At 38.2% G+C, this 12,856-nt stretch overlaps 1 protein-coding gene across 1 annotated transcript in view; it reads left to right on the top strand.

Moving 5' to 3' along the window:
- Positions 1–12,856, top strand: part of dgkb (diacylglycerol kinase, beta) — a 77,543-nt gene that overhangs the window by 50,780 nt on the left and 13,907 nt on the right. Inside the window, exon 21 of the mRNA XM_014329174.2 lies at positions 11,735–11,825. Within this exon, the coding sequence (XP_014184660.1) occupies positions 11,735–11,825 (91 nt within the window). The remainder of the gene's footprint in view (positions 1–11,734; positions 11,826–12,856) is intronic.

Here is a 12,856-nt window from a genome sequence, read left to right as displayed (position 1 = left end):
GGAAAGAGAGGTGGAGAAGCAGAGAGTTGAGAAATTAATAACTTTTGATTTTTGTGTACAGTTTCATTCTTTTATACTGTTAACTTTTTTCATGTTCTAACCAGTGCTCAGATTTGGCACAACCCTGGTACAGTTTTACACTAATGTCATTTTTTTTACACAATGTAACTCATATGAAATAAAGTGACAGCAAATTGAGGCAAAATAACAGTCACAAGAAATATTTTTCTGTCTTTCCTTAAAAATGATTGGTAAAAATGTTCTGGCTTGATAGTTGTACATTTCCTAAACAATCATCTCAGCCTTTTTGTTTTCTTTGTTATCAGTTTGTAATTATTTTTCCAGTGTTTAGCACATTTTACTTATAACAATACTTATTTGAATTTCCCTACAGCTTACAAATTCTTGTAGAAATTACCTACCCAAATTGATATAAGCTGCTCTAAGACTTAATTGCAATGTGTAACACCAGAAAAAACAGTGCACAATAGAACCCAGTGTAATCACATGCGGTGTGATAGTCTTGAACCATTGTTCTACCACAACTATATAACAATGCACAGTGCTAAACAGAACAATGTATTTATTGTAGTCTTGTTTCAAGCCTCATTTTATATAGAATCCACACATTGTGGCTATAGCATGGTTACATCTAAGAAAAGATGGCCATATAAACTGGATGTAAACAATGGGCATGTTAAAGTGTCCCTGTATAAGATACTAAACGGGAATCAGAATGTCAGTTATCAAATAAACTTCTATATTAATGTGCGTGTGGATGTTTGGATGCGGCTTGTCAAATAGAAGTGTTCTGAATTCTCAGTAAGCTCTTTTTCAGGAACTTGGATAAAAAGAGAATGGTTGGATGGATAAATGGCAGTTTGTTGTTCTCTAGCTTTCAGGTGTGTGTTAACTCAATGCTGCAGTCTTCCCAGGAGTAGGTATTTCATCAAAATTCAGCCCAGGGTTAGACCATGTAATGCTGAAAAAAAGACAGCTACATCTCAGGCCCTCAGGCAGCGTGTTAAATGTTAAGGTTCATGACAGTACTATTAGAGAAAGGCTAATATGGCTAGGGAGAAAGCCTCTTCTCTATGAATAAAACTAACAAAAAAAACATTGCAGTGCAGCTTAGGTTTGCAAAGTTGCATCTGAACAAACCACAACCATTCTGCGACAAATGAGACCAAAGTAGAGCTTTCTGGTGATCATGCACAGTCCCACGTTTGCAGAAGATTTATCACAGCACTTGGCAGTCACTGAGTTGACCATGAACTCTTTAATATACCAAAGTATCCTAGAGTCAGATTTTGAGATAATCTGTTCTAAAAACTAAAGCCTGATGGAAATTGAGTCAGCAAATCTGTGACAGAATGGTTGAAAAAGAAAAGGAACAAGGTGTTGCAATGGTCCAGTCAAGTCCAGATCTCAACCCAATTGAAATGCCATGGAGGGACTTTAAGGGAGCTGGAAATAAATAAATGCTGCAAACCTCGATGAACTGAAGCAATGTTGGAAAGAAGAATGGGAAAAAATACAGAAAGCAATTACTTCATGTTGTTGCTGCTAAAGGTAGTTCTTCACATTGCTGAATCATGGGGTGAAACCAAGATTGCTGTGAAAACGTTCTTATTCATATAACTGTTTGTTAAATATGATTTACATTCCGTTTTTTCCCATTGGCATCGCTTTTCACTAGAACAATGATAACATGATAAAAACAATGAAGTCTCTGTGCAGCATTTTCCACGTTAATCAGATGATTTTAGATCAGTGAGGGAAAACATCTGATTTGGGACCTTTCAGTGTGAAAACTGCTCTGGCTGCAATGTTTGTTTGTTCTGTGGCATCCATCGTGGCACCTTGATGTTCCGATGATATTTGCTCTGCTTACCCAGATCTATTTTCGGTCCTGAGACATCTAACACCGTCAGCACACTCCTCCAGAGCCTCTCTGCCCCTGTGTGCCCACAGGTTCTTGCTGTGCTGTGTAACCATCCTGAGTTAACCTTTCCTGAAGGCACAGGGAAGCCCAGGCATGAAGCACTCTTTAGCATAATGAGTATGTTCATCAAAGCACTTCGTTGTGCTGGATGGGGCTGCTGGATTCACCAACGCACACACACCAGACAGCCCATGTTAATGTGTGTGTATGCATGTAGGTGTGTATGCGTTTCCTGCTGAGCTGGAAGCAGTGCCACAGGTGATGGCACTATTACACACACTCAATTACACACACACACAAGCATGGTGGACCTCAGCGGAGGCTGCCCTCATTTGAGGATGAAATCATTTCTGCGACCAAAGTGTCATCTATAATTAATGACCATTTGTGTGTAATTTAGAGGGATCTCACCTGTGGCCCTGTCCTCAGCTCAGTGGGAGCACAAACAGACCCATACGCAGCAAAAAAGGTATAAACTGAAATAAACGCGCAGGCAAAAATGTGCACATAGGTAGCAACCTTTAGGAACGTAAAAAAATAAATAAACAATTAAGTGATGAAACTTTAACCTGTTCAAATTGATACTTATACATTAAGCTAAATCACATGCCCACCTAACTGAAACAAACAGCTCCCTGCTGGTGTGCTGCTGATGTGTAGACCGTAGATAAATGTGTTACTAAAGTGCCTGAAGTCATATAAATAATATAAAATCATTAATAACAGTATTGCTGTGTTAAGTTTATTTAAGGTGTATAAAAACCCTAGAATGTCTTTTATTTCATCTGTTAAATAGAGACATTTATTTACTCAACGATTTCTTTTTATTAATGCACAAAATAAAATATTTAACTCAACCTATGAACACAACATAACCCAAAGCACTACCGCTGTTAACTTTGCTCATCTAAGTAACGTTATCTCGATTCAATTAGGGTTTTACGGGTTGGAGCATGTAGACGTCTGGACAGATACATTTTAAGGAAGCGAGTCACAGTGATGAAGCAACTGGAGATGATAGAAAGTCAAAAAGATTCAGCATCCTCAACCGGCGGGAAAAATGCTAGTAGTACCAAATGGGCAGGTCCCGAGTTAAACTTTTCTCAAGATTGAGGCAAGTGACTGAAGTGACTGCCAATAACCACAAACACCTGGACAAAAATACTGGGCCACACCTCTGAATCTTTGAATTCAGGTGTTTTTAATACCATTAGCCCAGGTGTATAGCATGACCTAGCCACGCAGACTGTCTTTACAAACATTTGTGAGTTCACTGAAGTTGAGTGTGTTATATTACTGCATAAAGCAAATCTGACAAATTTCTTCTTGATATTCTTCAATCAACTGTAAGTGGAAGCATTTGAAACCACCATGGCATACAGACCTCGAACGCTCTGCTGACTCTGCTGGCTTTACAATCAGCACAGCTGTACACCAGCAGCTTTTTGGCTTGGATTTCCATGGCCCAACAGCTCCTGTATGTGTAATGTATAGGTGGCCAAATACTTTGGCTATATAGCATATATTTGAGGCTTTCAAAAGCAACCAGTGCTCGTAAAGTCCACTCCAGCAGCCGGTAGTGACAAAGTGATGCATGATGAGCAATCACTTCCTGCATCACTTCCTGTGTGTGCACATGAGTTTAATTTAACAATGAGAATTTTAAAGACATCGTGTTAGCGAGACCTGTCTTTGGCACACAATTAATTTGCTTTTGTTTATTAACTTGTTTGGTTTTTTGGATTCCAAGTGAAAATTTACATCCATCCATCCATCCATCCATCCATCTATCCATCTATCTATCCATCTATCCATCTATCTATCTATCTATCCATCTATCCATCTATCTATCCATCTATCTATCCATCTATCCATCTATCTATCCATCTATCTATCCATCTATCCATCTATCCATCTATCCATCTATCTATCCATCTATCCATCTATCCATCTATCCATCTATCTATCTATCTATCTATCTCTATCTATCTATCCTATCTATCTATCATCTATCTATCTATCCATCTATCTATCCATCATCCATCTATCCATCTATCCATCTATCCATCTATCTATCTATCTATCTATCCATCCATATCTATCATCCATCTATCTCATCTATCTATCCATCCTCCATCTATCTATCTTATCTATCCATATCTATCTATCTATCTATCCTCATCTATCTATCTATCCTATCTATCCATCTATCTATCTATCTATCTCCATCTATCCATCTATCTATCCATCTATCATCATCTATCCATCATCTCATCTATCTATCATCTATCTCATCCATCTATCATCTATCATCTATCCTCTATCTATCCATCTATCTACCATCTATCATCATCCATCTATCCATCTATCTATCTCATCTCATCATCATTTACATAATTCTCATTTTTTTAGCGTATGTTAGCAAAAGAGTATTGCTTCTGCTTCAAGTGTAGTCAAAATTCATTTACAGTTTTTCTCGATTGGTTTGGCTCATTTCTTGAAACCGAGATGACATTCTCAAAATAACATGGACAAATCTCCAAACCACCTTGCAATTGTTCACAACAGAATGTCATTTCTCATTGGTTTTATCAAATTGCAAATGCTTTAGTACATGTCTCAAGTGACTCTGTGCTTCTTTTCAAATGATTATGTACAAGTAGCTACAGTTAGCACAATGAGCCCACATTTAGCACATTTTCCAAATAAATAGATCTTGGCGATCTAAACTGATTAGTTGATTTTTCAGTGAAATGGTTACTCACTCCAAAACATATCAGCATGGTTTCATTGTGTAAGTCATCATATGCACAATTGTCTGTTCAACTGTCAAAATTAGTCAAAGATATAATACCATGAAAGAATATCTTGGAACATTTGATAAAGTTATGACAGTACTTGACAATCAATCAGGTGAAATTAGAACTAACGAAGTTCCCCACATCTCAGATGACCAATCAAACAGGTTGTTTAGATACCTGACAGGTGTTGTCTATGATTATGGCTGCTGCCAAAAGTATATAGACAGAGCTTGGCCCGGGGCCAGTTTCATTTGCAGTGTGAACATGGAAGCACCTCGCCAAGTACAACAGCAACTTCCTGCTCGAGGAAGAGGAGGAAGAAGAAGAGGAAGAGGAGGAGTGAGAATGCATGGAGGAATAGGGGGAAGAGGCCGAGGAGCACGGAGGCACCATGATGTCCCAGATGAAATCCGGGCCACCCTTATTGACCACGTTATAAACCATCGCCTCACAATGGCAGGTCGCCGAGTGCAGCCTAATGTGCCTCGGTCTACAGTCTCCTCCATCATCCAAACCTTTCACAGGGAAAACAGGTACAGAACTATGCTATTGAACTATTCAGTGTTGGTGTGTGTGTAGGCCTAGAGTACCGTAATATCTTCATGTGATGTCATATGATACTATAAAAATGACAAAGAAAACAAATGGAGAAAATACTGTGAATAGTATTCCAGTCACTGTGCAGTGCATCACACTTTTAGTACCATAAAACAGCAGTACAATTACATTGGTAACTCATTTTGTAACAAATTTACAGTGTTGACCTTTGACTTGTATGTCTAGGATTGGACGACAGCCTCAAGTGGGTGGCAGAAGAAAACTTCTAAATGAACAACAAGAACGAGAAATATGCAACATGGTCATTGCAAATAATGCCATCACACTGAGACAGATTCGTAATGCAATCCTGCTAGACAATGTAATGTTCCAAAATATAAACTCTATCAGCATCTCCACAATAGACCGGGTATTGAAGAAACATCAGATGACCATGAAACAGATTTACAGGGTACCATTTGAGAGAAACTCTGACAGAGAGCAGCGCGTCGATGGCCAGGGGGATGAGGATGGTGGCCAGGAAAGAGAGGGTGACAATGGCGACCACTGCAAATATTACTGTACTATAGTTCTGAAACTTTATTTACAGTATGGTAGGCTAGGGTTATTTGTGGGGTTTTTTTGTTTTTTGTTTGTGTTTATAACTGTTCACATTTACAGAATCCTGTATATGTTTTCTTTTCACAGTATGTTCTCTAATGTTAACATTTCTTTGTACGAATAAAAATGTTTACAGTTTCCTTGAGTATGAGTAGTTTATTGGAGGCTGATTTTACTGTAAAATCTTTTAGTTTTATTCATAGTGGTATTCTGTTGCTGGACCTGTGCCTCAGTGACAAAACGTCTAAGCATTTTGACTTGCAGTGCTTAAACAATGCCAAAGGTATAATGCATTTTGGGGGCATTGACTATTTATATGAGAAGGATATTTAGTTTTGACACATGGATAAACTCTTTTGGGAGAGATATGAGCTTTTGCAGGGGATCCATGGTGTTGTGCTAAACCATCCAGGTTATTTTGACAAAAGCACTAAATGAATGCACATGTGCCAAGGCACTTGAGAAGGATCTGTGCTATTTTGACTGTACTGGCCTTTTATATGGGAAAGGAATCTGCTTTTGAAGCATGGATGAAGAGTTTGGGGAAAGATATTTGATTTTGCTAGTGAGCTATACTGTTGGGCAGAACTGTAAGACTGTTTGGCCAAATGACCTTATGGTTTTGAGAATGTCATCTCGGTTTCAAGAAATGAGCCAAACCAATTGAGAAAAACTGTAAAATAAGTTTACGTCAGTTATCAATGAATGCTGACAATTGTAAAGTTAAGTACACAAGTAGAACCACATCATGTGTACAGCTGCAACAACATAGCTTTATTGTTTCATATTCATGTGGCCACTGAAATAGTGAAGCACGCAGCTCCGCTTGCGTAACTATTTTCTGTGTTAACCAAAGAGATTTAGGATGTCTGGCTTATCATTTCACTCACAGCAATGCAAGATTTTATACATCAGTTTTATCACTTGTTTTTTGTTAAGAAAAACACACACACACCCTTGAATCCATTGCAGTGCAGCAGAATACCTTTTTCAAGCTGCTTGCAACATCTCTGAAGGCAAGAAGATGCACCATGGGTCATTTCTCAAACTGCCATTCGGAGTTGGAGCACTCCAGGCAGTGTCATGTTAAACAAAACAGTGCATTGATGCAATGCACAAAGAGTTGGTTATGTCAATGTGATATTTATCACCTCTGATCAAGAAGAAATTAGTGTGAAAATAAGGTCGTAGATCATTGTGGGTTAGATTAAGTGTCAGAGGGGGGGCAAAAAAAAATCAATGACCATGAGCTTCATGTTCAGTGTGGCCAGTCAAAAGTGCATCTAAAGGTGCTGTGGCCTCAGGACAGCAATGCTACACTGAAGCTCATCACCTATGACATCCTTTATTTGTAACCAAGCAGCGGCAGTTTTATAAACATTGTTCAGATTCAGGCTGTTTTGTTGCTTTCTCCTTTTTTTTCCCCCCTTTTTTCCCTTTTAGCTTGTAATGTTTTTCTAAAGCTCTTTTCTTTTTTCCTCTTAGTCACACAGTTTGTATTTTCCCTCCCTCTTTCAGTTTGGTTTTGTGATTTGTCTGTGCAAATAAACCACACTTCAGTCACTCTGGAAACCTGAGCCACTGTTTTCTTTTGGCCTGCCAGCTGTACGTACTACAGCTGATCTGACATGTACACCGCTAAAGTTATTACTGCAGTGCACTTTGCATTGATACACTGCAGCTACAATCACAACAGAGGTGCTGCAGCTACTCGGAGAACTGCAAACCTGCTGCACATGTTATTATTGCTGATGTTTGGGGGGTTTTTTCATCCTTAAAATGCAAATTGCTCTCACCAGCAATATAATTTACTTCAAAGATGCCTGCAAGGGTTCGACAGCATAACATCAGCCAACATTTAAGTAAATGGGTACTTTATGTTTGCTTTTATTACACTTAACATAGAGTGAGTCCTCCTAATCCTCCTTACAAGCATCGTCTTATTCAAATGGTCTCCCTACTCTGGTCTCTCTATTGAAGATGCTCCTCATAGTCAGTCTGTCAGATGAATCCAGCGTTTGGCATCGGGCAGCAGATAACAAATGACAGGACGATGTAGCCAATGAGATTCTCCTAATTATCTAATGACCAGGGACATGAGGTGATTTGTTGCCCCAATGAGCTTGTTAGGTTAAGTGGTGGGCATCGACAGGGCGGTCAGATGTTGTCTCTTGCTGTATCTCTTATTAGTGTGTTTTGCTTTCCTGCATTTGACTGTAGTTTTTCGGGGTCACTTGCTATGAAAACCAAGAAATATTTTCCCTTTCATCATACTCATGATACAATACTCTTGGGATGTGATCCGTTATACACATAATATGTTCCAGAATGATCATCTATGGAAAATCCCAGTATTTGTGTAACTGAAGATTAAAAATTACCCCCGAATAGGACTCACGTGGTCTGCTTTCCAGCTATATTCTCTTATATAAGTTAATCAACTTTCAGTTACTTTAGGTTATGCAGCAGTACCTTTTGTTATGCTAATGTTATCATTTGTTTTTTCCATCTCCTACTCACCTTATTTACTTTTTTAAACTGCCATAGAAGTCCATATCCATATTTCGTCATAGGCCATAATACCAGAAGGAACATGAGATACTGTTTCCTCAACATTTTGCTCACGACAAAACTGTACAATAATAATGGACTGCATTATTCCACTATTCATTCACTCTCACATTCACACACTGGTGGAGGCAGCTACAGTTGTAGCCACAGCTGCCCTGGGGCAGACTGACAGAGGCGAGGCTGCCATATCGCGCCATCGGCCCCTCTGGCCATCACCAGTAGGCGGTAGGTGAAGTGTCTTGCCCAAGGACACAACGACCGAGACTGTCTGAGCCGGGGCTCAACCGGCAACCTTCCGTTACAAGACGAACTGCCAACTCTTTGAGCCACGATCCCCCCCCCCAATGCAGATTTCAGATTCTGTGCTTTTATACTACTACTAATTTTGCCCCTCCCCCTAAAAAAAATTATCCATTTTTTTATCTGTCAAAAATGAACCAAAGATATCATGTTTGTTTGTTTCTGCCTGTCTTACTGTGTGGGGTACAAGTTAGCTACAAGTAACTAATAGTTATGATAAGGAGTAGGATACAAAGCACTCTGAAAGCACTTTCTTAACCCTGAAACAATTAACACAATCACAGTGATTCATCAGATTTTACGCTGATCCCTCTGGAGCTAGAAACTTGTTACAACTTCTGTTTCATTACTTAGTAATTGTCCCCAGAAAGCAGATTTTGGTTTCTTGGTGCATCTTCTCATTACGATGTGTTCACATTGAATGTTAAACAAAGTTTATTTATTTGGTTAGTTTTAAACTTTGGGTTTTATTCCTTTATGTCACAATATTCATATGCAACACTTCCCTATGTTACTATGTCACAACCAAGCTGGTGAATTTAAATGAGGAGTGATGTGAGGAACAATCCTGTGTTTGACAGCTAAGATGCTGATTGCAAAATGTAACAGTTGTATTTGTTATTGCACTTTGTTTTCTCACCGTTTTCGTCATGCCTCCATATGTTCTACATTTGCACATTTTGGAATAAGTGCAAGGTTATATCTCCAGTTAAAAATATACATTTATAGAAAATCTCCAGCTAAGTTTATGGCACTTTGACACAATCTGTGTCTGTTAACTCTCTTTTTGTCAGTGAATGCAGTTGTTGTCTACAAAACTCTTAATTTGCATTACTTCTAAATATGCCTAAATATGCCTTCAGCTACATCTGTCTCTCGCTCTGGTTTTTCTGTGTTATATATAATATATATTTTTATATATATATATATATATATATATATATATATATAAAACACAGCAAAACCAGTTTCAGTACAACAGCAGTAAGAATGGAAGGTCCAAAACATTGCATGTAGTGTATCTGGGTCCATTCTCTGCATTAACCACAAGATTTGATTACGCTTTTCAGAGTAGCCACCTTCATTTGTTTATTTGCAAATTTGCACAGGTTTTGTTTATGTGTTCTCCTGGGCTTTCCCTCTCGTCTGGCCAGTTTACAGACTCATGATGACAATGGTGGTGTGGTGGTGGTGGAGGAGATGTAGGAATGTGTTATGTAAATTCTCCCAGCATGGCCCTGGTCGTCCTTATACCTCTTACCACCTTCCTCTGCTTTCTTCCCTCTGCTATTGACCATGTTGCACATTATAAATCAAGTGTACCTTGCTAGTACTCTAATGAAAGCTCATTTATAAAGTGGCTAAATGGTCCTGACAAAAGTCCTAATGAGGAAATCAATAATTCAGTGATTGTTGCTGTGCTTATACTAATACGTTCCTCTTGTAGTGCTTTGATCCCAGCTAGGAGAGTAACATTTGTTACTGTATTCAGTTCTGCTTGTCAGCATTGTTGTAGTTTTTTTTCTTTCCTTGAATCTTTGAGATAAACGATGTCCCGTTAGAAACATCAAAAGCTGTCTCACATGTTCTTCAATATCCAATAAACTTCTTTTTGATGAGGAAAGAGTGAAGAAATGTAAAAAATATTTTCTCTTGAATTGTTAATATGAAACATTACTCTGGTATTTGCTCGGCACAAATCACTGTGATTAATGAGAGGTTTGATGTTTTTATTGAATTGCTTGCAATGACCATTTTTTCTCCACCATCCCACCATCTACTGCACTGAAGTACTTTTCACTGAAGTCGCCAGCAGGAGGTTTGGTTATTTGCCAAAAAAAAAGAGAAAATTGAGAAGAAACATGTTGAGTAATTTACCTCATAGCATGGTGAAAAAAGTTAGTGTTGACTTATTGTAAAGCAGTAAACAGAGCTGAATGTAAAAAATCTATGACCTAATTCACTGTATTTGTTTCACAGTGTCATAACCTGTTAAGCAGTTATTTTTATTAGTATCGCACTCACATTAGCAGTGCAGTGTTTTACAAGTTTTCCATGACTGTCTTAAAATAACCGCTTCTTTCACTCCATCCACATTTCCCCAGAAATACAGTCATTGTGAAGCTGCTGACCTGATCTAACAAGTTTGGCTTAAAGAAAATAAGTTCAAAGATCCAGCCTCCTCTAATTGCATGAAACCGAGCTAGTGATCAGTAATAGTTCTTTCAAGTCTTGTTTAAAGCAAAGTTGATGAATTCTTCTTGTTCAGGGGTTTAAATTATTAAAGAAATAAAATAAATAATGCAGTATTCAAATTATTCTTGACATGCAGTTTTACTTTCACCTGTTTTACACAAAGATGCACATATTAATGTTACTTTATTAATGAAAATCAAATTACAATTACAGTTTTATTTTATTTGTGTACCTGAGAGAAAATACAATACAGTATAGCAGTGTTTGGACAGATGGTGACTCACCCCTGCAAGGTCATTGATCATCAGCCTTAGGGACTGGAGTGTACACTGTAGGAAGCCTGGGGAGCAGCACCCTAGTCCTCTGTTAATTGCCAGGGCAGGTAGATTACCCTCTTATGCCCCTCCCTGCTCCTTAATGTTGGGCACAGCCACCCGAAGTGCTCCCTCAGATGCCTCCTTAACTAGCTTTGAATTCAGTGATTAATGAAACACATTACACTTCTTTTGGATTAATGGCTGTGTGGTTTTAGCAAGCTGTAAATGGTAAAAGTACATTTCCTGTGTAGATTAAAAGATTCTTTTTCAAACACGATTCAAGCACAAACCCACCTTTATGGAGTGGTCTTCTATTTTTTTATATAATCCAGTATAGGAGACTAAAGACAGAGAGCACAAGCTTCAGATTTTGATGTGGGGAAAACACTTCCATGTTTCCTTTTTTCTCGGTCCCTTTGCAGTTCCTGTTGTTTTGTTTTTTTCAGAACAAAGAATAAGCTGTGGTACTTTGAGTTCGGCACGTCGGAGACCTTTTCGGCCACATGTAAGAAGCTCCACGACTTTCTGGAGGTTGAGGTAACTCAAACCATGTATTTTGTTTTTGGAGACTTTTCCAAGAAAAGAAACAAAAGCAAAAGCATATATTTTGAAATTTGTTGCTTTGTAACTTATTCTTCTTTATCTCAGCTCTTAGATACGAAGCAATCATGTATTCTTTATTATTAAGGGTATTTCACTAGCAGTCAGGTAAGAATATTGATGTCATTTAAGATATTCTCGTCTTCTGCTGCTCCATAAATAGCACTAATGTATACTAGTTTCAGATTCACCCAGACAAAGTGTGGATGTGTGAAGGCTATCTGTGCACCTCCCCACCCACTTCTCACATAACCTTAGTGTAACACACAGGTAATTAGCCCTACACGACCCTGCTGTGTGTGATATTGAGTGATAATGAAGATGGTGTCTATACAATTCATCTTCCCTCTTCTCAGAGCTATCCACACAGTGCAGAGGTCTTCATTAATTAGGGCTGAGTAGTGCTTACTGAAGAAGGACAGGTAGGGAGATGATGAGACATCCCTGAGTGATAAAATGCACCATTTAGAGTAATATATAATACAATATTTCTGGGTTAACACAGAATAACTATAAGGACACTTGCCCCTTCATGCTGGGCTCTTTTAAGCATAATTAAAATGAGTGCAGGATGGGTCAAGCAGTTAGTACAAAGTGTACTTGTGTTTTAAAGTTAAAACAACCAGCTGCTCTGGTTCTCTCCCATCTTTCTAAAATTCTGATTCCTAGATCTCTACTTAATAAGATTAAGCATATATTAGCTATGTGCCTAAATTAAACCAAATAGTGGAGAGTAAGCAGAAACTAAAACTTGTCTTACCTTAAGAACACTTTTGAAATAAAGATTTGATTTTAGGTTATAAGAGTAATATTTGAACATCTGGGGTTGTAATTGAGCTTATTTCAACTCTATTTTTCTAATAAAGTAGTTTTTATACTTTGCTGAACAGTAACTGAAAACAGAACTACACAAAGTGGACTTCCAGTTCATGGATTGAAAAATTTATATATTACCTTCTCTTTCAAAG

The sequence above is a fragment of the Haplochromis burtoni genome, unplaced genomic scaffold (assembly GCF_018398535.1).
Source record: "Haplochromis burtoni strain Fernald_Lab_line unplaced genomic scaffold, NCSU_Asbu1 Contig_516, whole genome shotgun sequence".
Classification (NCBI taxonomy): domain Eukaryota; kingdom Metazoa; phylum Chordata; class Actinopteri; order Cichliformes; family Cichlidae; genus Haplochromis; species Haplochromis burtoni.
This window is presented reverse-complemented; position numbering and strand designations above follow the sequence as displayed.